This window comes from Drosophila mauritiana, chromosome 3R (genome assembly GCF_004382145.1).
Source record: "Drosophila mauritiana strain mau12 chromosome 3R, ASM438214v1, whole genome shotgun sequence".
Classification (NCBI taxonomy): Eukaryota; Metazoa; Arthropoda; class Insecta; order Diptera; family Drosophilidae; genus Drosophila; species Drosophila mauritiana.
Window position 1 is genome coordinate 9,424,027 of NC_046670.1, and position 24,253 is coordinate 9,448,279.

Sequence of the window (24,253 nt, forward strand, 5' to 3'; positions counted from 1 at the left end):
TGATTTAAATAAATTGTATTGCGAAAGGTAATATTTTATGATTTCAACAGTTGAACAGTTTTCGTTTTCGTTTCCGTTTATGTCCCGATTTCCTTGTGCGTTACTTATGTGTGTTACCGAAATTCCCACTTCCTACTCCCCTGCCATATATCCTTTTTGCTCCTGCAGATTGAGTGCCTTTCTGGAGCGTATAAATATAAGAATGTTGCACCGAGAGGGTTAGGAATTCGCATTAAATTTGTCGGCTTAACAAAGGCAGATAAAATGTACGTTTTAAAATCTCAAACAATAAAATATACTCAAAAAAAAAAAAAAAACAAGCACAATAGATTTCTCTTTGTGTTGCTTGTAAATTTATTGGTAACAATATCAAGTAACTTGCCATAAAAGCATTTAACTCGTTTAATTACTTTAACTACAATATATATTTTTTGGCTATGCAAAATGGTGAACTGATGCTAATATCCGATATAATTATGTTATCAATTTATATGATTAGCTAGTCAGTTAGAGTCAAACTAAGTAGCGCATAAAATGGAAATTTATTACGAAATTTCCCGCCGGCTCTGCCTCAAATTACTAATTAATCCGGCAAGTGCGGTCCACAATGGCTGAAAGCATTTACGTTTTAATTTTAAACAATTATTTTGTATTATTCACAATCAAGCAAACGCCATCGAGAAGGGCGAACACGGAGCACACAGGCACCGCCAACCGTATAAAATTACCAATTTGCAGCAGCAATCGGATCGAAGGGACGGTAGTGGGGGAACTTGCAGTTAGCATCCCCACAGATGCGAAATGCCGGCCAAATGTGGATAGGGATGTGGATGTGGATGAGGAAGATACAGTTCGAGTGGCCGAGCGAAGGATACAACGAGCCAGCTACGATTGTCGGGTAAACTGAGTCCTTTCGCCGGCTCTATCCTCAATCCCCCGGTAAAATCAATGGCCAAGAAGGAACAACGGTTTTGGCCCATGAATTTGATACCTCTATGTGGCCAGCGCAGCGTTGCGAAATTGACAGCTAAATTATTGGTTTAATTTGTTCAGCGTGGGGGGGGGGGGCAATAAAAGAACAAAGCAAGTTGTGCTGAGATACAGCGAGGATATCTCATGGAACACAGTGAGTATGAGCATTTCATTAACGGATTATTGGGAACTATGGAAATGGTTTAGAATGACCACCTCCCCTGGACATATCACGCATACGCAACGTACTCCTCTCAAATTAGCATAAAAACAAGATGGCCTGACAGCTCACCCTATCAAATTTTAGACAGTAGGTGATCGCTGTGAATGGAAGAACCCTTGTTTCTAGCGATCAGCACCCTTTGTGATTTCCCAACTGAATAATTTGCCGGCAAAAGGATCGCCGAGGACCCCGATCCACTTGAAAGACGATCGCGGATTAATGCGATTAACTTACAGTTGATTTCAGCGCAAGGAACAAACAGCATAATGCGGAACCCTCTGAATGGACATATCGTGAATGAAAAGTAAAAGTTTCACATTTAACGGTAGCCAGCCTGTGTCGGCGGCCAAAACAAAGGCGTCGGCAAACATACATACGTGGAAATCGCGCTAAAGTCCTTAATTTCGCTAGGATGCGCACGCACAACAGCCACTCGAACAACAGACAAACCGCCGACCGTACAAAAGGGCCAAATGGAGGCTGAGTCTTAATTATTTTATAAGACGCGGCCAACTCAGCGGGCGGTGGACCGCCCTCGGTGTGCGATTCCACATGTCCTGGCTAAAACAAGCAGTCCTTGCCCGCTCTGCGGTCGCCGTCTTGCAGCTCAATTGGCCCTCAAAGAACTCCCCTCCCTCCACAACACAGTGAGTCCTCTCTGCCACTCACTCCAACTGTGGTCCGTGGTCAAAGCGAAATATCAATTTGTCGCCACATCATAAAAAGCAGTGCAATAAAATTACCTCCCCCACGCAAATGTGTACATACACCCCAACGCAGGGGATGCCGCCCCCGTCTATCTCTCTGCCAAATCCCACATTCAATTTCGCACTGCTTTGTGCGCAAAATCCCCAAAGGAATCAGCACGGAGTCCTGGGTGCACTGAGAAAAACGAGGCACTCTCTAAACTTGGTAATCAAAAGAACAATAACAAGTTAGAGATTATGATAGCACTTTAACTTTGAGAGCAACTTAAACACCTGTTTTGAGTATATAGATATAAAGATACTCCAGTTGTAAGAATAAATGATTAGTTTTTTGTCCAGCTTACTCACAGTTTCTCTCAGTGCATCAGACAAAGCCCCAACCAAGGAGCAAAACAACACAGAAGAGCAAACACAAGACGGCAGCAGCACACACAAAAAAAGAACAAAGATAAAACGAGAATCACATCGTAAATGGCAAATGCAATTCGCGTATTTTATGACGCGCAGTTTTGATGGCGCAAAAGTGCTACCCATCTATAGAGCCACCTCCATGGCCAAGTCCGCATCCACATCCCCTTCGATTCCCCCTCACCGCTCTTCGCCCCAAGAAACAATGGAGCTGGTGGCCGAGGGTGATAGTGATGTCGGTGGCTTTGTGCGCGTATGGTTGGCCCAAAGTGGCCTGAACAATAATGAGAGACAAGCAAAATAATAAAATAAATAACGAAGAACAATTCAATTATTTTTCGGGGCGATGTTAAAAGCCAGCGCAATCGCGGCACAAAGGGCGGTGGCTCAAACAGCAGTGCTCGCCGTCTTGGCTAATGATGATGCATTATGGCTGGATTTGCGCCGGGTTATTGCCACAATGCCACACTCGAAGCCAAAAAGCTCGTTCCCATTGAACTAGACAAGGAGCATCGACGGGCTTATGTTAATACAGCTGATAGACAAGAGAGCCCTAAACTAGAATTCAATTTCAGGCGAAATCTCATTCCCCCAAGGATTCCGGCTAAACTTTGGGCTTGAACCGCAGATGTAAACCAATAGAGCACCAAAATACAGGCTAATTAGATTACCATGGGACCATTGAAAAAATATATGTGACAGAAAAGGATTTTAAGGACATGCAACAAATACAACAAAGTATTGGAAAGGTAATGTAAGCAGCATTATTTTATGTTATTAAAAATGAAGTCAGCGATATTTCTACCAAAAACAGTATCGTTTATTTTTAATCTTTAAAATAACTACCACAAGATATGATAATTCAACCCCTAACACTTCGAAACTCCAAATATTTACATCGCCACTTTATTGCGAATTTATTGTTGAGTACGCAAAGGCGTACTAATGATCCTGTTTCCCATACGAATGCAGTTCGAGCAAATCTCGATGGCCACCCTGCATCAATTATCTGGCGAATCTGGCGAGCCGGGCGCAGCTGGAGGCCACCGGGTTTCCATATCAAATATAGAAAATATGGCCAGGTTTTAATTGAGATCGGATCGGTCCAAACAAAGGCGCTGCGCTGCATGTAAATGCAATTTAATTGTAATCCAATTTGTTGCCAACGCAACGGGCAACCAAACGAGAAACAGTAGCGCTGATATACCTGGGATAACGGCGTTAGATCGGCTTAAGATATGCGCGATTGCTACTGCCGCTACTGCACCCTTCCCTGCCCATCCCTCTTCCATTTTCCGCATTCCGATTTTCCCTGGGCTTCCCGCAGTTTCCCTACTCTTCCCTGGCCCAACCACATTTGCATCGCAGGCACTTACACAAAGGAATTATTACTGCAATTAAAATGGTCAAGGAATGGGACTCAACTTGGTGCTCCTGAGTCGCCCGGCGCCAGTCTGAGCCCGCGATTCGACCAGATTCCAGCAATTATGTGCTCAACTTTAGTTAGCTGCAGATGGTTATAGCCAGATATAGTCGCAGATAGTCGGGGTCTCCCCGGCGAAAAGTGCAATTAGGGGCGTGCTGCCTGTTGGCCAAGCAAATGCTGTTCACTTCGAGGGCATCGAGGATCGCAAAAGGAATAAAATCAAATGAATATGTTTATGAAAATGAACCCTAGTAGCGGACCCGATCCGTGAGATTTTTATCAACCATCTACCTCCACGACCGCCACGACTTGTAATCAGGCGTAAAATTAAGGGCAAACAGGAGCACATCCAAGTGGTTGAAAGCCTCACGTCACGTGCGCGCACTCCGAGTGCAAAGGATACAGGATACACTCAAAAGAATTACTAACATAATGAAAATTTATAGAATGTAAACAGCAACTTGAAATAATTACACAATAAGCGGTTATGATGATCAACTCCATATTATTTTACTTTCAGTTCCCAAGCCTGCTGTTTTTATAAGTCCTAAAATATATTCATAGTTCAATTTATGTATTTTATTGTGCCAGAATTTCTCTCAGTGCAGCTGGGCTAAATAAATAGTTGTAACAAGGCATTTACTCACTTTATGGTTTCTGACAGCCCGTGATTCCAGCTATTTGCCTCACATGCAAATAGTCACATGTAGCTCTGCTGCTATTAAAGCGAGAACCCCGATCCGGAAGCTAGTTTCACTGGGCTCACGTTCACCCCTTGCCAGGACCTCGTCCTCGAAGTATACCCCCTTCCCATATCCTTGAGCTGTTAATAAAGTTGCTCAAGTGTAGTCGAGTGGCATATGTTCGGGCGGGAAGTCGAAGGGTTTTTTTGGGCGAAGCTTGAGAGTGCGTGCGTGTCTGGCTTTTGTTACGTCACACAGGATTAGGCATAATGAAGTGTTTTAATGCGTTTAGGCACACAAACACAAGCACAGGAAGAGGAACGCAGGATGCCAGGATCCCACTAACACGGCAAACGGCTGAAATAGCCGGGTTGTAATTAAATTGTAAACATTTACGGCTTGATATACTTCAATTATAATAAGCGTGTGTTTTTTGCACGGTAGTGGTGATAAATGTTATATCGGTTTATGTTCAGATAAATATAATTACTTAATCAAGTATTTACAGATATTAACTTTAAGTACATTCATAAAATTAATTCAATAAGTAGCCTATAATGGACAGATAATTTTAAGTGGAAATCTACAATTATGGCATTAAGAACACTTAAGAGATATTTATTTATTTATTAATATTTGCTTGTCATCTTGTAAACTGTTTTTCATTATCCTGATATCCCTTCATTAAGCATTGCTAACTTTTGCTAACTTTATCCTTTTTTCCTGCGAGTTTTCCAATTGTTTTCCCGTGTGTTATTCTTTTTTACACCTTAATGTATTTGAAACTTGATTTCATTTATTTTCGGACACACTCGTTTTGAATTGTGGCCCGGTGAGGGGAACGGGGTTGAGGGAAAAACCATTAAAGAAATTACATGTTGTTGCCAGCAGCTCCTGTCCGCAGGATGGATAGATGGATAGCTGGATGTATGGATGGGTGGATGGATGGATGGATGGATGGATGAGGGCCAAGGGTGTTGGGATCGAAGCAGAAGGATGTGCCGCTGGATGGGTGCAGGGCGGATGGGGTAAATGCAATCGCATTGATGTTTAAAAAGCGACGACTATGGCGCTTAAATGTCTGGAAATGGGCGTTTACATACGGTCGCTTCTGTGTGGAGGCGGTGGGTGGTGTAGGGTGGGCGTGGCTGGGCAGGCGCTCTTTTTGTGGGCTAAAAACATCAAACATCAAAGTGATTGAATTGTTGCGATTGCTTTGAAAATCAAAAAAGTCGTCGAAGGAATGGGGCGATTATTTGCGTTTGGGAGGGCCAGACAAACAATTTTCACATGTAAATTAAATTAAAATAGCCAACGTTTGTAACGGAAAATGGTGGAAATGAGTGGAGTTTTAGTGCTTTGATTACGCCCCTCTTTAAAAATAAGAAAATTCTTAGGATGTATGTATCAATAATTAAATTGTAATTCTATTGGAAAACGAGTAATTTGATATTACTATTATTTGAACCTTGGACGATTTCTATACTCCTCATGCAAACAGTAATTATCGTTAAAAAATTTGAAGGAATTTATATATTTATATAAACTATATATTAAATATATATTGCTCACGGTGACTAGTTGAATCCGACTTGAAAATTCCCATATGTCCGTTCGTATGGACGTCGAGATCTCTGATAAAATGGGCTGATCAAATGTTTATCATATTTATTTGTCGTGTGGAATATCTTTTTGATATAACCGCCCGGCTTAAGTGGCAAATGCATTTTAGCTGTTTGCAAGCGACACACACATCGATTGCGCATAACTCTCCATTGCAATAAATACAAATTAAACGGGTCGTCTCCATTGGCAGACGAGTGCAGCCCACTTTTCTGCTTGTTTACCAACAATTGCCATTAAAATTTAAACCACAGCAATTATTATTAATGGTCGAGCCAGATCTTTTTATAAATGTATTCAAATTGGCGCAATAATAAGAGAATGGATTCTGCGGCAGTTGCTGCGGCTATAATGGCAAAAATCAATGGCAGTAATTTTAACGCCATTTTAATGGATAATGTTATAGAAGTCGTTCCGAAAATACTTGGGCTGGAGATGCTCTGATTAACAGAGAGATACAATTACAAATACCAGTATTTATAATAATTTTTTAAATAATTATTAATTAAAAATGCTGGCTATTGGCAATATGAATCAAATATCGAAGTAGGAACGAAACTGAAGACACTCTATAGAGAATCCTATTGTATTTTTTTATGGAAGGGGCAGGTGTGACGAAGATTCCCCCAACGGAAGAGAGAGTTCTCACGCCTTTTGTGCGATTTTTTGTCCTTGCCACTTTCTTAATTAGCTGGCGAACATCTCGAATTTCGAAAATCTCAAAAGTGTTAAAAAAGAACATCGGGACAGGGCGGCGAATTGCAAGGCGAGATGGAGATGGCGTAGGATATGGAGTGGTGATGCGACTGATACGAATCACATTATCCAGATTTGCATCAGGATTACGCGTTGCCCCGAACAGGAGCACTCGGCACCTCGTCGCATCCTAAGCCCCGGCATTGTGACAATTGTCACAAATCAAGATCCTGCCAATCTGGGCCAGCAGCACTCGAGATGGTAACAAAGGCCTAAGCAGATTTGTGCTAATATGACGGCATCTGTTTGACAATGAAAGTGCGAGAGAGAGAGCGAAAGCGAGAAGGAAAAGAGACAGCGAGGTGCGTGTGAATGTCGGCAACGCCTACAGAGAATCCCCCGAATCTTCGCATCCTGGCCAGATCCTTCGCGAGCGGCACACGAGCACTGTGCCTCAAGTGCTCAAGTGTTTGTTTAAATTATGCAAATCTGCGCAAATCCTGCGGGCGGGCTGGCCATCGGACAAATAGCGATACGCATCCCGGATCCGAACTGGTCTGGACCCTCGCAGACAAAGCGACGTGCACTTTTAATTGGTAAAAGTAGTCCAACTGTCTGGGAATTAGTGCACGGCCATGGATTTGCTAAGCGTGCTCGGGGAGTTCCTGGAAATCCCTGCTATACACACACACACACACTCAAACACACACTTTTTGGAACCCCTTGCCAATCTGCCCGTAATTACTTAGCGCTGCCTTTTAACGGAGCCCACCCCAGTGCCGAGGCCCCAACTCATAAACAAGTTAACGACCAGGTACACTGAGAGAAAGAAGTGCTACATATTAGTACAAGTGCAAAAATCAAATTAAAGGAATAGTATAAATTAATAGAAGGAAATTCTTACAGAAGATATTAGGTAATTTGAACTTTATATCTCAGAAATAGTTTCGTTTTGTCTAAAAAGTATTTTTATTTTTTTACAATATAACTGTTATTATATTGACTATATAGCTAAGTCTTTTAATAACTATTTTTTCCCGTGTTTTTTTCGGGAATGGTTAAAGGGAATGTGAAGAAGGGCGAGCGGGCTGGTAGCCACTTGGAGCGCGTAATTTGCGCCAAATTACAGATGAAAAGCAGCGAAAATTGTAAAAAGCGGGGTGGTAAGTGGGTGGTAGTTGGGTGGCAGGGCGCCACCCCTGGCAGGGGGTGCGAAATGGGGGAGGCGAGCGAAATTGCAAACATGGGAATTGACTAATTGCGGGAAAGCAAGAGAGTCGAGCGCCATTGGTGGATATGGGCTTGAATTCGGGAATGGAAATGGAAATGTGAACGGACAAGGAGGGAGGTGTGTGGGCGTTTTGGAATCCGTCAGATGTTTTGCCAACTTCAGGCCAAATATGCAAAAATATTTGAGGACACGCATGTATCTATCGTTATTGTTTCGGCAAACCAAGACGAACGCGGCGGCATCTAGCTGGATACAAAAGTATCTAGATCGGGCATTGTAGCCGGGAAAAGACAAAACCAAACCCTCCTCGAGAAGGGAGAGAATCCAAAGCCTGGGCAACTGAGCCGCTTTCGGGCATTTAGTGGATTAACGAGCGGCGAACAAAACGCATGTAGTGCAAATAGTTGGTTGGTTCGCCGGGTAAGAGGCTCATTACCATTGTGCGGCGTGTGCAGTACGTGGTAAATATTTTGCTACACTTTCCATTATCCATCGCCGGCCTTATTCCACAGTGGACAATGCACAAAGGACACGGCAGGACAACAAGATGGACTTCTGAGGGATATGGGGCGGTGGTTTCTAATATAATCAGAGGAGCACATGTGAAGAGGTGATCGGAAGATAAGTGCTTATCTCTGATCTCCAAGGCATGTGCTTCTGCAAGGATTAAGAGGGCGATTTATAAAAAAAACATCTTTTAATGTAAACCTAAAAAAGAAAATCAATTTGAAGTTCTTTAAGCATCACATTTTTTTATGTATAAGCATCTCTGATCCTATATAAAGGTAATTTTAAAGTTATTTAAGATGATTGATAATCATTTTTAAAAATTAAATTGAAATTCGCGCCACATAATTATCGATAGCCGAACTCAAGTACTGTGTGGCCAGCATCCTGTGTATTTTGAGCTTTAATCAGAGCTGGTTACACCCTGCTGTCAAGTTTGTTTTCACTTTTTTTACGAAAAGTTCTGCCGGCTTTCCGTCGAATTCTGACTTAACATAAGCCTTGTAAAAACGTTATCTATTAGAACAAGATGTCTTTCGTAGCACGCTCACTGTTTCGCAATGTAAGTTGGTCGAACGATCGAGATTTATTCGAAAACATGCCGCAGCGATTACGTAATTGGCTGAACCCGCGTTCCAATGCTGAATCTTATATATTATGCATTTCAGGTGCCGCTGATGGGCAAGGCCATCCTGAGTCAGCAGAAACAGATTGCCGCCCGCCTCCTGCATCAAAGTGAGTTAAGATCCCCAACATTAAATCCCACGTAAACATGTTTCTTAATCCCTTCCAGCCGCTCCCCTTGCTGCAGTCCGGGTCCAGCATCCCGCTCCCGATTTCAAGGGTCTGGCTGTGGTGGACAACAGCTTCCAGGAGGTGAAACTGGAAGACTACAGGGGAAAGTACTTGGTGCTGTTCTTCTACCCACTGGACTTGTGAGTAAATTGAACATTGCATTGAACTATCTCCTCATCTGCAATCCCATTTGCAGCACATTCGTTTGCCCCACTGAAATCGTTGCATTTAGCGAGAGAATCAAGGAGTTCCATGACATCAATACCGAGGTTCTGGGCGTTTCTGTGGACTCCCACTTCAGCCATCTCACCTGGTGCAATGTCGACCGCAAGAACGGCGGAGTGGGTCAGCTGAAGTACCCGCTCCTCTCCGATTTGACCAAGAAGATCTCTGCCGACTACGACGTGTTGCTGGACAAGGAGGGCATCTCGCTGCGCGGCACCTTCATCATCGACCCCAACGGCATCCTGCGCCAGTACTCCATCAATGACCTGCCCGTGGGCCGATCCGTCGACGAGGTTCTGCGCCTGATCAAAGCCTTCCAGTTCGTCGAGCAGCACGGAGAAGTCTGCCCGGCCAACTGGAATCCCAAGTCGAATCCGGCTACCATTAAGCCCGATGTAGAGGAGTCCAAGAAGTACTTCAGCAAGCACGGCTAGAGGATCATCTGATTATTTCTTATACACCCAAAACATTCACTACACCAAAAGACTCGCAGAATAAAGAGGATAAAGATTGGAATTTCCTGTATAACAATTTAAAAACAAAAAACTCTTCGCTATAATTTAGCAGAAGTCTACCAAGGAAATTATTCCTAATAAATCTATCTTATTTTTGTATTTTAGACAGATGTGGGAATTAAGCATTTCTTTAGTGAGAATCAGCTTCTCATATGAATTACTATGCTTACTTGCTAGTAAAACTCTCCAATTTAGTGGTTTTATCGAATTAAAAACTATTTAATTCCGTCCTTTATTTGAAGCATCGTAAATACAAATTAGTTTTGTAGGTTTGACTCGATTATCTTTTATGGTGAAAGCGAATATGTGGTCTGGGATAAAAATTACGTTCATAATTGATTGCAGGGACAGTCTCACAGGGTCGAGCCCTATCGTTGGAGCAGCTGAGTGTTCTCGGGATCGATCTTATGAAGTCCAAATGCTCAAGCGGATGGCGGTGGAGGTGGTGGCGGCTGCGACAGGCTCAAGGCTGGTGGCGGCGGTGCGCAGGGCGGAGGTGGAGGCGGCGCATAGCCGCCGCCCCAGCCACTGTAAGCGCCTCCACCCCACGGCGGCATGGGCGGGGCACTGGTGCCAGGTGGCGGCGGGATTAGCGGTGGCAAGGTGCCCGGTATAGGTGGATTCAGCGGTTCTGTCGCCGGCGGCGGAGGCTGCGGTGCGCTCATCCACGGCATCAGCGGCGGCGGCATCGGAGGCGGAGCTTGGGTGCCCGGCGGTGCCGGCACATAGGCCGCCATTGCGTGCTCCATGCCAAGGCTCATGCCGTGATCCATCGCTGCCAAACCGTGCTGGTCCAATCCCATACCGTGCTCCATGCCCATGCCGTGATCGTGCGCCGCCGCTCCCCATCCGCCCAGGTCGCGCTGGTGATCTCGCGACGAGGAGCTCGGTGGCGACTGGATGGCCTGCATCTGGGAGGGCTTTTTGTCAAAAATGCTATAGCTGGCCCGGTGCAACTGCGGTCCATTACTGGCCGGCGGATCGGTCTTAGCAGAAGCGGATGGCGGTGGTGGTCCTTCTCCCAATTCGGCCATCAAACTCATATACTCCTCGTCAATCTTAGCCTGGGAATCTTCGCAGGCCATGCCGGGTACTCCGGATCCTGGACGCTTGTTGCGGCAATCCTTGGTCAAATGACCGGTACCGCCACATGAGGTGCACACTATGGTGTTCGTGATGATCGGCTTATCCGGACATTGCCAGGACTTGTGGTCCGTTGAGCCGCACGTACAGCGTTGGATATCATTCTCTCGAAGTGTTCCATTCAGCTGAGCCAGTTCTCGCAACTGCATTCTACGGAGATCATTATGACCCTCGGGCACTTCGATACCCTGACGGATGACGTCTTTGATTTTGTCCACTGCCTTGCGCACCGCCTCTGGATTGGGGGCGGTAATAAAAGCATGCAGTGGCTCATCCTCGCCCGGCAACGGTTGGCCATCCTTTCGACCCACTTTGCCCTCCTTCACAGATCCCTTGCCACGAATTATGATCTTGGCGCCCGTATCCTTCTCCATAGCCTTGAGCGTGTTGCCTCGCGGCCCGATGAGCAGGCCCACAAAATTGATGTCAGGGTGCTGCTCCTGTGGAATCAGCACTTTGTCGCTGACACGAGTGACTGGCGGTCTGAAGACACAATAATTCAATTAGACGTGGTCCGAAACATTGCCATCGGCGAACCGTAAACAGCACTTACTTGTAATCCGCTGGCGGCTTGAACTCCGGGTTGACCGTCTGCATTTTGACGATCAGTTGATGACGCTGTTCTTCCAGTCGCTTCCTGTAGCGGAACTCACGGGTGTTCAACCGCTTGCCATCAGAACTATAAATGGGCTCCGGCGAGGGCGATCTGTGGATGAGAGGAGCATAGGGAAGAGGCGACTTTGGTGAGACTGATCTGGAGCTTCTAGGCGACAGGATGCTATTGGCGCTAGACTTATTGATCTTAACGTACGTACTAACTAGTAACTGTAATCGAATATGCTGTAAGTTGCAAATCAAATTCATTAATCAAGTTTTCATTAGCATTAGCATTAGCGGAAAATAATTATTTGCTGGGGAATTAAGAAAAGAAGAATTTTGATTAATTCGTTCGATTCGGTAGCTGTATCTATTTCGTTTCTGTTACTGCCGCACCCTGAGTTTCTTTGCGAGAAACCCGAACTACCGGGACGCTTAGTGGAAGAAAAGAAGAATTGGCATTAATGAAGATGTAGAATCTATTCCGGTTATCCTCAGGCTCTTACTTATTGGTTGCCCCTTTGGATGGTATCATTCAATCGATCAATGACATGATCGCTGCCTCTAGAAACCCTTGAAGAGTGTTATTAGTTAAAAATAATTATTTTTATAAGCAAATTAGCTACGAAACTCAGATCATTCGTTTTGCCTCCAGACAGCCTCTTTTCCCTTTTTTTCACTCCAAGCACGAGTGTTTAACTTTGGTTTAACTAGTTAGGGCGTTACACGGAAGTGGACAAAAACTTTAAATTCATGTGATGTTAAATACAGTAAATATCGGTTACTAGTAAATTTTTAAGCTACTCTATAGATCAAATTAATATCGAAGACGAACCGACTTTTACTGTACTAACAACAGAATTGAGAGTGATGCACCACTCAACGGATCTTAAATGGTAAAGGAGATACATGTGCAACCGGAAATCAATGGCATGCCACAATGAAACCTGTTGGACTCATGGGCGCATCCTGCCGGACCGGAATCCATCATTTCGGGGTAGATGCAGTGCTGCAGTGGGTGGCTGGTAACGTTCATTGGCCTCACACGGACGAGACCTTAGATTGAGAGACTCAGTGGGGTAGAGAGAACTGTATCAAACCTTTCTTCCGTATTTTGCGTGATGCCCAGGTCGCCGGTTCGCAGCTTGCGGCTAATCTCCTCGATTTGAAATTGAACTGCAATTAGAAGGCGTTAGAAAAGAAGGAAGAAAATCGAGCGCAACCTCGACATTAGTAAACGTCACATGTTGATTTTCTAGAGAATGGGAGAGATATCAATTAAATGGGGGGAGGGTAAAGTGATATTGAGGCTATTGAGACTTGAATCGCTTAGTGTGTCCGCTCCTAAACTAACTGAAAATGCTGTGAGCGTTACAATTGAGTTAATTAATTAATTAAATAAGTGGGGGTTTAATTTGATTAGTTTAAATGCGCATTAACCTCTGCAAAAATAAATAAAAGCTTAACAGCCATATTAATGCTCTGTTTGCGAATTGGATTTGGAATGCAACTCATGTCGTATCGTTTCGTAACGTTTGTGTGCCACGCCGGAATCCCTTCAAAAAGAGAACGAGAGATTATTATATGATGCTCAATGCCGTTTGTTGTTGATTTCAGATTTAAGTTTGGTTTACGATATCTGCGGCAGCTGCACGTCCCCAGCGTCTGATTCTGAAGTGTGACTTTCTCTCTGTATTCATCCTTAATAGTTTGTCATTAAACTTAGAACTAGTTGAAGTGCTTAAGGGCTAACTTAGTTGCGGGATCAGCAAAGATTTGGGGCATAGTATTACCTAGGTAGGCCTCCTGCTGTGCTGGGTCCAGGGTGGAGGGCAGAATTGTGGGCATTCCAGGAATGAAGGTCTTGTCGTTTTCACTGCCGCCCCAGCGAGATTTGCGCTTCCTCTTTCGCTCCGCAGCGCTGTCCGCTAAATAAGGAGACAAGAATCAATAAAATGTGCATGCCTAAGGATATACATTTCTGCAGTATTCTAATACCAACCTGAGTTATCGAATGCTCCATTGCTGGTGGAGTCGTTGCTGTTCTGGTTATTAAAGAACGAGGCGAATCCCTTGTTGCCTCCAGCATTGCCCATTAGCTCCTGGATGGTCTGGGTAAGGTCAAAGCGCTGCTCACGTCCTTCCTCCCTGATGGTTTCCAATCCCTGCTGTCGGTCGAAGAGCGACGGGATTCTGGGTTGGTCGTGATCCTGATTCAATGAGTTTCGACTGTTGGATGTGTCGAAGGGGTTCACATGTGTGCGTTCTCGGCTGCTCCTTTGCGAAGGCTGGTCTCGTTGATCTCTCTGACCACCTCGATCATTGCGTCGACGCTCGTAGCTGCGACTGCGTGAGCGGCGTCGACGACTCCGGTCATAATCATCACGTCCACCCCGCGAGCTACTGCGCCTGGAGCGGGAGTCGCGATCTCTGTCCCGCTTGCGGTCACGATCCCTGCTGCGCGATCGCTTTCTTCGTCTGTCTCCGTCGTCATAATTGCGAGACTTGCTGCGGTGCGAACGGGAATCCCTGTCGCGTTCCCGGTCACGATCTCGGTCGCCGCGATCGTCCCGCCGGCGACTGTCGCGGTCCCTGCTGTCTTTGTCCCTGCAAAGTTGAGAAGAGGTTGTTATGTGCCAAATAAGTATGCATTAATAGAAGTCCTGCTCTTATAAAAGCACATTGTAGAAAAATGTGTACACCGGAAGAGGGTGTAAAAAGCTAAAAAGATAGGGGTACAAAATCGTTCCGCCTACAACGCACGCACCTCTTCTTCCTGTCCTTGTCCCGATCCTTGTCCTTGTCTCGCCCACGATCTCTGGAACGTGAGCGCTCCTTATCAGCGTTTCTGCCGCTGCCTCCGTTGGCAGAGGCGGCGACTGCGGCCGAGACTTCTCGAGACGCCGACAACGAAAGTAGGTCCGGCGGCGTGGCGCTCATGCTTTCTTCACCACCTTCACACCAAGAACTGACTGACTGTAGCCACGCAAAGTTATAAAAGCTCCGAACACGCTTTATAAGTAAAAACCAATTTTTCAGTATGCGGCGTTGCGTGTGAAAATTTTTGTGGCAAGGAACGAAACGAAAATGGCGACGTGGTTCAGTGCTGGAAAAGGCATGCCATTAGTGATGACCAGCGGTAACTGTTACATTTCAGCGGATAAGGTATCAAGGAATTCCACGAAATCTTATATATATCGATTTAACGTTTTAGCTATTATAAATAAAATGTGATAGCAATATAACAACTAATTCAGTCACCCACTCAAAAATGTACAACTTGATTCGATTACGAAATTTTCAAATTAAAGCATCGTGCTCTTGATCTACCCTTAAAATTGTTAATGTTACATGTGTAAAATAATACATGTCTATGTTCCGTTTGGTTATATGATATAGTTTTTCGAAGTACCTACCAAAACAAAGACTTTAATTGTGTAATGTTGAAATGCTCCTGTAGGATTAACATTTACATTGACACGGAAAAATTACATTCTTATACAAGAAATTATGATTAATTTGTAGTCACAGCTCGAATTGAAACTGTTCCCATTACCATTGGACGTGACTGTTTGCAGGATTAGCCAACACTGATTTCGGCATTTCATAAACGCGCTAGTCCGTTATTGGGTTGCACGTGTGAGAGGTGTTTTGTTTTGCTCCATGAACTCGGTTTAATTTACCCGTAAAACGCGATATAAAACAATGGTCGCCAAAGGAAAGAAGGCCAGCGCAGATGCGGTTTACGCCAAAAAGACAAGCAAGTCGGTCAATCCCTTCGACAACTCGACGGCACAGTCCAGCAAGCGGGGCAATCCCTTCGATGTGCACGTGAACAAGGAGAAGTTCAAGATTCTGGGGAGGATCTGCAAGCATGACAGGGGAATGCCGGGCGTGTCGCGGGCCAAGGCCCTGCAGAAACGAGCGCAGACCTTGGGTCAACAGTTCGCCGTGAAGCACAAGACCAATCGCTTCAGGGATAACCGAATTGGCAAACACTTGAGTGGCGATCAGCTAACCGAGTCCGTGATGAATGCCCGCTACTTGGCCGAAAAGATGTCCCAAGTGCGCTCCAACCAAAAAGCGGAGAAGTTCAACCTCAACGACGACGAGCTACTGACGCACAGGGGACAGACTCTGGAGGAGATCGAACAGTACAGGGACGAGCGCTCCGACGACGAGGAGCTAGACGATGAGGCATTAGATGGTATACCCAAAAATTTGTACTTTAGAACGTACAACTAACTCTTAAATCCTTCCAGCCGACTTCACTGCTGCTGCCCATTTTGGCGGAGAGGGAGACTCTGCCCAGGATCGCCAGGCGGCCATCGATGAGATGATCGTTGAGCAAAAACGAAGAAAGAACGAAATCGCTAAAGAGAAGGATGAAGTCTTTGATCTCACCGAGAAACTGGATGCCAACTATAAGCTTCTGCTGCCGCTGGTCGCCAAGGCCACGAAGGATGAGCAGGATGCCAAGCCACCGCCAGATGCCTACGATAAGCTGCTCAAGGAGATGATCTTCGAGCCTCGTGGCAGTGTCGCGGATAAACTAATCAATCCAGACGAGCTGGCCAAGCAGGAGGCAGCTCGATTAGAGAAGCTCGAGAACGAGCGGCTTCGCCGCATGCGAGCAGATGGCGAGGAGGAAGAAGAGGCCTCCATTGCCAAACCCAAGCACCGATCCGCTGATGACCTGGATGATGGCTATTTCTTGGCTGGTGAAGGTGACGAGGGAGATGATACACTCGCTTACGATTTGGACGGCAATCTGGGCACGCATCTCAATGGAAAGAAGGAAGCCGAGGCGAAGGGAAAGGAAAATGAGGACGACGATGACGAGGAGGGGGAAGAAGAGGAAGAGGAGGACTCGGATGAGGAGAGTGATTCAGAGGTCGACAATCTGAGCGATCTCAAGGAATCTGAAAGTGAATCAGAGCCAGAAGAAGCTCCAAAGCCTAGCAAAAAGAAAGCGAAAAAGTCTGCGGATACAATACCCGCCTCCTTGGACACCAGTATTCCGTTTACCATCAAGATGCCCAAGACATACGAGGACTTCACAGAGCTTCTCTCCAAGCATGCTACGGCCCAGAAAGCCACCATTATCGAAAGGATCATAAAATGCAATCATCCCAAACTGGAAGGTGTTAACCGCGAGAACGTGGTTAAGTTGTACTCATTTCTGCTGCAATATCTAAAGGATTTGTTTGAGGATGCCAGCGAGCAGGACATTCGCGAACACTTCCAGTTGCTCTCAAAGCTCATGCCTCACTTATATGAATTAACGCAACTGAATCCCGAGCGCATGTCCAATACATTGCTGGAGGTGATCAAAGAGAAGTACGGAGAGTTCAGGAAAAATCACAAGATGTATCCTTCACTGGACTTTTTGGTGTACTTCAAACTAGTGGCCAACTTGTACTCGACTTCCGATTTCCGCCATCCGGTGGTCACCCCTTGCTTTATATTCATGCAACACGTCCTGTCCAGATCACGAGTGCGAACGCGCCAGGAAATATCCATGGGCTTGTTCCTGGTCACCGTACTCTTGGAGTTTGTGTCCCAATCCAAGAGACTGGTTCCAGCCATATTCAATTTCCTGCAGGGCATTGTACACATGTCCATACCCAAGAGGGATGTGGAGCAGTTGGAGATCACGCCGCCATTTGAGCGGGATGGTCCATTGAGCAAGCTCCTAGCACTTCCAGCTAACACGGAATCCACGAAGTTGGAGCCACAAAAGCTGCAGCCTGCGGACTTGGTCACCCAGACGATCACTCCAGACTTCAAAGTTCGAGCACTGGACACTTCCCTTCTCCTAATCAAGGAAGCTCTCCAGCTGGTGGAAGAGCATGTGGGTGCCTGCTACCTGGCTCAACCCTTCCTGAGACTACTCTCCCGCCTTCCACTGGACTCGTATCCCGAGCATGTACATCAGCACCACAAGGAAGCCACCGAACTGGCGGAGAAGCTGGCTGCGCAGAAAATGAAACCTCTGGCTCCGGCGGAAAAGAAGCCCAAGGCTCTCAGGTTGCTGGAACCACGATTCGAGGCGGTTTACGATGACAAACGGCGTCCCAAGATGTCCAAGGCCAAGGAAGAGCGGGCCAAGCTGCTGCACAAGATCAAGCGCGAGAAGAAGGGTGCCATTCGAGAAATACGCAGAGATACGGCCTTCGTCCAGACGCTTAGGCTCAAACAGACCCTGCAAAGGTTTGTGTTTCATTTACAAGTCAACCGCTCCTTTCTAATCTATTGCATTTTATATCCACAGTGACAAGGAGCGCCACGAGAAGGTTAAGCGCATTTACCAGGAGGCATCCGTGCAACAGGGCGAGCTCAATGAGCTGGCTCGGGCCAAAAAGAAGAAGAAGTTCTAGGCTCGACTTTGAATTAGTTATTTTTAGCTAGACTATAAACTAAGCTGAGAGTAAAGAATATAGCATTTTGCTTATATTTTAGTATCACGAAATCGGCCTTCACAGTTTTTATAGTCATGCAAAGCTACTAACCCACATTAAGCACAAGGGTGGGTCGATTAAAAAGAAATATTTCATCATTGCTCTTTGAAAGGACTATAGCAACAACATACATTACCAAAATATAAACAGGCTTCTTCATGATGAAACTATATATTCATTTAACGACTTTCTTTAACTACTATAAGTTTATTAACAAAATTTACCCACCCCAATCTACGTATATGTATATGATAATCCTATGTGCCTACGTCGTCTTTCCCGAGATTTGCCGGCATCGCAGCGTCGCCTGTTCCACCGCTCCAGACACCGCTGCCCGAAAACCTGCAATCGACATCAAAGGTTGAATTGGCGGCGATAAGCGAGTGCGTCATCGGCGTCATCATTCCAACTTACCTGACAGCTCGAGTTGTCTAAGCGCCGCTGCTGTCGATCCCGCCGGACTTGTGACCCCATCCTTGAGTTGTCCGGGATGCATACCACTATCTCGCACCATGTGACCAGCGCCCAGAACTGTTTGCGATGCCAGACGATAGGCCAGATCCCTGGGCATGCCCATGTGAACGGCTCCATCCGCCAAGGCCTCAATCATCACGAACACATAGGCCGGTCCACTTCCGCTCAGAGCAGTAACCACATCCAACTGGGACTCATCCACCGGCTCACAAGTGCCCACGGATTGCAGCAGCTTCTGCGTGATCTCCGCATCTGCATCGGTGGCCTTGGATCCGCGAACGAAAACCGAACAGCCGGAACACACGACAGCTGGCAGATTGGGCATCACACGGATGACACGAGCTTGTGGAGATAAACTGGACTCGATGGAGGACAAAGTGATGCCCATGGCCACGGAAAGGAATAGTTTGCCCGAGCTCAGTGGCTGAATCTCCGATAAAACCGAGGGAACCACTTGGGGTTTCACGGACACGAAGACCACATCCGATTGCTGCACAACAGGTGCATTATTGACCACTGTTTCCACTCCAAGGGATTGGAAGGACTGCAGGGAGAGCTTATCTGCCGGATGCACGCTGGCTATCAGGGTATTGGGTTTGGCCAGGCCTAGGAAATGAAATAGGAAATTTTTCTATTAGATGATGAAATCCTTAACGTCCTAACCTTTTATATCTAATTATAAGACGATGTTAGTACATATATATATTGCATATCCAAATGTGTCTTATCTTTTGTCTAGCACAAAGTATGTCAGACTACAAAGTTATTTTAGTAGTGGACTTATAGACTTTCTCACCTGCGGCTAGGAAGCCTTTAGCCAAAGCCTTGGCCATGTTTCCGCCTCCCAGGAATCCGATCTTTCCGATTGCCGACATTATTCAATGGGTTAATTACGCGGACAGTGAGTACTGCACTTTCTGCTGGTGGAACGGCAACTGTGCGCCCGCCGCCGGCGTTGACCAAAAACAGACGCGAGGATTGATAAGAAATCTTGTCCGGCCAACCCCCTCCGAATCCCCTGCTTTGTGGGAATAACAAACCCAGCGATCTGAGCTTATCATTGAGGTTTCTATGTGTGGGTTGGCCAATCGACAGCGGGGCAAAATAATAATAAATACTAAGAACTTTTCACACATTGTAAATAAAGAAAACATTAAACTATTAATAGTGATGTTTTACAATCGAATTATATTAGAATAAAAATATTCATTAAAAACCACTTAAGATAGACCCCAATTTTTAAAAATCATAAATTACAGTCCATCATTTGAAGTGTAGCTGTTATGATTTCAGTTTATATAACAATCAATTTAATATGTAGTTTATATTACAGTTCAAGTTCCGCTATTGCTAATATTTTGCCCTCCGTTGTATGCCTTTATCAGTTAGAACAACTGTCATCCACAACACATTCACCCATTAATCGGCGTGACGAAGTCCAAATTAATGCGAGATGCCGATGCCCTGTAATCCCTGTAATCGTCCATTGATCCACTTTCGTGTGTCTTGGATTCCATTTCTATAAAAACAAGCTGTACTGTTTGGCAATGTTTACTTACCGAGTTTCAAAAACATTCCGCACTTTAAAAGATAACGATCGTTATCAATGAGAGCGTGATAACAGTAGAGGCGAAATACACATGTTTATTTGTAAAGTATTTACTTTGTATGTCTTAAAATATTGTCGTAAGGATTCCGAGATATACCGTTACTGAAAGGGTATACTAGATACGTAAAAATGCTCTCTTTTCGAAGAGTCCTTTCTTGTTTTTATCATATCTTAATTTACCTCGCATTGAAACAAGCTAAGTAACGGTAAAGGTATTAGATAGTCGAGAAAATCGGCTAAAACTCTTTCGAGCTCAAATGTCTAATATATCTTTCTTATTCACTGATTTCAAAGAATTGCATAGATTTGAAAATATCAGTTAATTAGCGGATACACCAACTACTCAATCCAATTTTTTCACCGTATATAGCAAAGTTTCCCTCCTTCACCACGTGGTGAGCAAGACAACATAGACTCTGGTAACACTAAATTGGAGATGAAACTAATTTCTGCACACGGTACCACTAAATTCCTCATGCCAAAATAAAAGAGTAAATTAAGATATTGCCAGCTCCAGAATCCGAATAAGTAACCCCACAAGTGATTAATACGAATTAGGGGCATCCACTGTAGCAGAGTAAACCCGTGGCACTACCAAATCTCACCAAAGTCCAGCCCTAGTTGTCCCCCACACGTGTGTGAGTGTGTGTGTGTGCGGGTGTATGTGTGCGTTGTTTTCTCACTCAATTTCAGTGCAATTTAAAAAAATCAACAAAAGCGCAGTAACAGCAGCAACAACAATTAGAAAACGCACTTGTTACCGAGGTTGGCTGCCAGTACTAGAAAAGCAAACAATAAACAACCGAGCTGGCGAGACTGAAATCCATCGCATGATAAACAAACCGAACAAGAACCTTCGACAGCTTCGAAATTCAGGAGAAGGACGGTACGTATTGGTATTTATGCGACCAGATACGAGTCTAATTGATTTGCAAATTATTCCACAGGGCCACGTCGCTATCTTATCTGCTACACTGAGAGAAAAGCCAGTAGGCCAGTCGCGTTCGATCATCGTTTAGGTTTTCAAACTCGGGCGGTAGTAATTAAGTTCGTTAAAAATTAGCAAAACCAAAACAACACCATGTCCTCGTCGTCGGCGTCCGGCGGCCGGAAGCAACCCACTGCTGTGTCGCGCATGAAGCAGGACTATATGCGCCTCAAGCGGGATCCCCTGCCGTACATCACCGCCGAGCCGCTGCCCAACAACATCCTCGAGTGGCACTACTGCGTCAAGGGGCCGGAGGACTCGCCTTACTACGGCGGCTACTACCACGGCACCCTGCTTTTTCCGCGCGAGTTCCCCTTCAAGCCGCCATCCATCTACATGCTGACGCCGAACGGTCGTTTCAAGACCAACACCAGACTGTGTTTGAGTATATCAGGTATGTGTCAGTTCCATATCCGTAGGAGTCCGAATACACAGCTAGAAATAAAGCGGATTGGTTGCCACAGTTGTGGCACTTTAAAGAAAGGCTAGTAACTACAGGCTTACAAACCATTATACTTTGAACCCTGAATAGATAGTTATGTTTACCGAAGCCGATGGACATTCAAATATGTCTTTTGCGACCTTTCAAATAGTTTTTACTGTAGCACATGCTAGCTGCAATCTGTGTAGATTCCATTGTTCTAAACATATAACTTATCCTCACTATCGTGGTTTTCAGATTTTCATCCGGACACTTGGAACCCGACCTGGTGCGTGGGCACCATTCTCACTGGACTGCTGAGCTTCATGGTGAGTTATAACGAATATATGTTCATGCGTTTGAGTAAGCCAATCTTAAATCCTCCGCAGCTGGAGAGCACACCCACACTCGGATCCATCGAATCATCGAACTATGACAAGCAAATTTTTGCTCAAAAATCACTAGCATTTAACCTGCGCAACACCAACTTCTGTGAACTGTTTCCGGAGATGGTCGACGAGATCAAGCAGCGGCTGCAGAGAACACAGGCGGCAGCTGCAGTGGACGGATCCGCTGCAAACGGAGTAAAGCGTTCCAACGGACTGGCCAACGGAGCGAGCCTGGCATCTGCGGATGGCAATCTGGCGGCGGGCGGCTTGGCCAATCCACTGAATGCAGCGGACGCAATCGATGGCGGGGCGGCGGGTCAGGCGGATTTGGCCAGCGGCGGAGGAGCGGCGGTGCAGAATAGTGCACGGAACTCCTATCTAAACTGGCAGTCCGTCTATTCAAACCTGGTGATCATTATCTGCTTTGCAATTTTTGCCCTCATTGTTAATTACGTGATCAAGAACCTGAATCAGGAATAGAATTACCAACACAGCCTCTATATTTATATACAGAAATAGTTACACATCCGTATGCGTGTGCATATCTAATCTAGTTTACTTTAAAATAGTCTTCGTGGATTCTATACCGCTTGAGAAGTATTTACAGACCCCACTTGATCCAAAAACAACCGCACCAGACCCGGCATCCATTCCCCCCACGATTCCCACGATTGCTGACTTAGTCTGAAAATTATCGGCAGCAAAATTTAGAAACACAATTCTAAACTCGATTTGTGAAATTTAAAAATTGTTTTGTTATGTATTCATTACTATTAACGCCTAGTTTAATGCAACGTGAATAATGCCAGAAATATGTTTGTAAATGAATAAAGAAGTCCGGCAACATATGAGCTCGTGTACAAATTAACCAATTTATGTGTGCATTTCCTGCTTATAAAACGGATCTTCATTTTCAGCCGCCACAAATTGCCTGGATGTCGGTTGATTCAACTTGTATAATAAGTTGTAATTTGTAGTTGGCTTTTCGCTGGCTAAGCGGCTTAAGTGTGAAGCAAAGTCCGCTGGCAGTCGACTATAATTTTTCCTCACACTTGCTGAGTACGGCCAAATCCAATAAACTGATGCCTGGGTGGCCAACAATGTTTCACATTTAAACCGCTTACATTGTTGGCCATCTTAAGCCGAAATTACACACATGACGCTTATTACTGCTGGAAGTGGGCGTTGCGGACCAAGTTCGTTGGTTACAGTGAGATATGGTTACCACAATCTATGTCCTCGAAGTAAAAACTACAGAGTGAAATAATGCTACGATTTTTTAAAACTATCTAAAATCAATTTAAATATTTATAGGATATATTCGCTTTATAGATTTAAAGTCGTCTTACTAGTTATCTAGGAAAATAAAAAACTTTCTTGCTGAACAATATCAGATTTATAGAGAAGAGAGTCCAGAATTTTTAGAAAATTCAGGAAAAGAAAATCCGATTACACAGCAGACGCGGCAAACTCCTTTAAAATAAAAGGACGCAGCGACGACTTTGTTTTGCACAGAAACTTTTTTTGGCCAGACGCTGAAGTTGATAATTTAACTAACGTAAATTTCAAGTTCAGGCAGCATGGCAAAGTTTTCGACTGCGGCTGCCACTCGCAACTTTTCAAATTTGGTTGTTTGTTTTCTGAACTTGCAACAGTTTAAGCCAATTTCTGCTGCACTGAGGGAGAAAACCACCAGAAGATACACAACATTAAATGATATCCCGGATGGCTAAAGAGTCCAAGACCCACAGACCCCATAACCAAGACATTTCTGGTCCTGTCATCGAGTATTTTTATGCGGGCTGCCGATGGGCGGGGATTTCGAAATCGCTTGAGCTTTTTGCTCGAAATTTATTTTGAGTACCCACCAGGATGGCAACTGGCGTCCAAGTCCGAAGTGTCTCCTGCACTTCCGCCTTATCCTTTTGATGCTCGGGCGGAAGTTGCAATTTTTGCTCATTTGTTCTTGGCATTTATAAGCTTCAGTTTTCCCGAAAAGGGGTCACTGGCGTCGCAGCGCCAAGGAGTTCATTGTTCGCCGCCGAGCTGAAATCCCCAAAATGTGCCAGGCTTAAATGTCCAACAAATAACTGCAGGACATTAGTTGACGGCAATAAATGTCGATGCTCCCGGGCTAAGCGGCTTATCCACAGCAAATAT

At 45.1% G+C, this 24,253-nt stretch overlaps 5 protein-coding genes across 6 annotated transcripts; 3 read left to right on the plus strand and 2 right to left on the minus strand.

The window, feature by feature from the left end:
* The first annotated feature begins 8,891 nt into the window (after window positions 1-8,891).
* LOC117145561 (peroxiredoxin-2) lies at window positions 8,892-10,012 on the plus strand. Its single transcript, XM_033311263.1, has 4 exons — window positions 8,892-9,038; window positions 9,145-9,211; window positions 9,270-9,411; window positions 9,468-10,012. The coding sequence occupies exons 1-4, from the start codon at window positions 9,006-9,008 to the stop codon at window positions 9,928-9,930; spliced, it is 705 nt and encodes a 234-aa protein (XP_033167154.1). The 5' UTR covers window positions 8,892-9,005; the 3' UTR covers window positions 9,931-10,012.
* A 189-nt stretch (window positions 10,013-10,201) lies between these two features.
* Window positions 10,202-14,845, minus strand: LOC117145557 (splicing factor 1). 2 transcript variants are annotated; one of them, XM_033311259.1, is made up of 6 exons: window positions 14,519-14,845; window positions 13,754-14,358; window positions 13,545-13,679; window positions 12,852-12,927; window positions 11,708-11,860; window positions 10,202-11,637 (listed from the first exon to the last, which is right to left on the minus strand). In XM_033311259.1, exons 1-6 carry the CDS (start codon window positions 14,689-14,691, stop codon window positions 10,434-10,436), a joined length of 2,346 nt encoding a protein of 781 aa, XP_033167150.1. In that variant the 5' UTR covers window positions 14,692-14,845; the 3' UTR covers window positions 10,202-10,433. The 2 variants fall into 2 exon arrangements, with proteins under 2 accessions (XP_033167150.1, XP_033167151.1); XM_033311260.1 differs by lacking the exons at window positions 10,202-11,637; window positions 12,852-12,927 and having other exon boundaries at window positions 11,719-11,860; window positions 14,519-14,790.
* Window positions 14,846-15,356: 511 nt separating this feature from the next.
* LOC117145556 (nucleolar protein 14 homolog) lies at window positions 15,357-18,353 on the plus strand. Its single transcript, XM_033311258.1, has 3 exons — window positions 15,357-15,958; window positions 16,014-17,964; window positions 18,026-18,353. The coding sequence occupies exons 1-3, from the start codon at window positions 15,457-15,459 to the stop codon at window positions 18,129-18,131; spliced, it is 2,559 nt and encodes an 852-aa protein (XP_033167149.1). The 5' UTR covers window positions 15,357-15,456; the 3' UTR covers window positions 18,132-18,353.
* A 50-nt stretch (window positions 18,354-18,403) lies between these two features.
* LOC117145559 (pyrroline-5-carboxylate reductase 3) lies at window positions 18,404-19,677 on the minus strand. The gene is made up of 3 exons (XM_033311262.1): window positions 19,483-19,677; window positions 18,627-19,292; window positions 18,404-18,554 (listed from the first exon to the last, which is right to left on the minus strand). Exons 1-3 carry the CDS (start codon window positions 19,559-19,561, stop codon window positions 18,478-18,480), a joined length of 822 nt encoding a protein of 273 aa, XP_033167153.1. The 5' UTR covers window positions 19,562-19,677; the 3' UTR covers window positions 18,404-18,477.
* Window positions 19,678-20,730: 1,053 nt separating this feature from the next.
* LOC117145558 (ubiquitin-conjugating enzyme E2 J2) lies at window positions 20,731-22,965 on the plus strand. The gene is made up of 4 exons (XM_033311261.1): window positions 20,731-21,181; window positions 21,243-21,677; window positions 21,963-22,033; window positions 22,094-22,965. Exons 2-4 carry the CDS (start codon window positions 21,377-21,379, stop codon window positions 22,571-22,573), a joined length of 852 nt encoding a protein of 283 aa, XP_033167152.1. The 5' UTR covers window positions 20,731-21,181; window positions 21,243-21,376; the 3' UTR covers window positions 22,574-22,965.
* The last annotated feature ends 1,288 nt before the right edge of the window (window positions 22,966-24,253 follow it).

Coding starts and splice junctions, on each gene's coding strand:
- LOC117145556 (XM_033311258.1), top strand. CDS start 15,457: ATGGTCGCCAAAGGAAAGAAGGCCAGCGCAGATGCGGTTTACGCCAAA. Junction 15,959..16,013: donor AGACGATGAGGCATTAGATG/GTATACCCAAAA, acceptor AAATCCTTCCAG/CCGACTTCACTGCTGCTGCC. Junction 17,965..18,025: donor CTCAAACAGACCCTGCAAAG/GTTTGTGTTTCA, acceptor TTATATCCACAG/TGACAAGGAGCGCCACGAGA.
- LOC117145557 (XM_033311259.1), bottom strand. CDS start 14,691: ATGAGCGCCACGCCGCCGGACCTACTTTCGTTGTCGGCGTCTCGAGAA. Junction 14,359..14,518: donor GACAAGGACAGGAAGAAGAG/GTGCGTGCGTTG, acceptor TCAACTTTGCAG/GGACAAAGACAGCAGGGACC. Junction 12,928..13,544: donor ACAGCAGGAGGCCTACCTAG/GTAATACTATGC, acceptor TTCTAATTGCAG/TTCAATTTCAAATCGAGGAG.
- LOC117145561 (XM_033311263.1), top strand. CDS start 9,006: ATGTCTTTCGTAGCACGCTCACTGTTTCGCAAT. Junction 9,039..9,144: donor CACGCTCACTGTTTCGCAAT/GTAAGTTGGTCG, acceptor TATGCATTTCAG/GTGCCGCTGATGGGCAAGGC. Junction 9,412..9,467: donor TTCTTCTACCCACTGGACTT/GTGAGTAAATTG, acceptor TCCCATTTGCAG/CACATTCGTTTGCCCCACTG.
- LOC117145559 (XM_033311262.1), bottom strand. CDS start 19,561: ATGTCGGCAATCGGAAAGATCGGATTCCTGGGAGGCGGAAACATGGCC. Junction 19,293..19,482: donor TAAAGGCTTCCTAGCCGCAG/GTGAGAAAGTCT, acceptor TTCATTTCCTAG/GCCTGGCCAAACCCAATACC. Junction 18,555..18,626: donor TAGACAACTCGAGCTGTCAG/GTAAGTTGGAAT, acceptor TGTCGATTGCAG/GTTTTCGGGCAGCGGTGTCT.
- LOC117145558 (XM_033311261.1), top strand. CDS start 21,377: ATGTCCTCGTCGTCGGCGTCCGGCGGCCGGAAGCAACCCACTGCTGTG. Junction 21,678..21,962: donor ACTGTGTTTGAGTATATCAG/GTATGTGTCAGT, acceptor CGTGGTTTTCAG/ATTTTCATCCGGACACTTGG. Junction 22,034..22,093: donor CTGGACTGCTGAGCTTCATG/GTGAGTTATAAC, acceptor AATCCTCCGCAG/CTGGAGAGCACACCCACACT.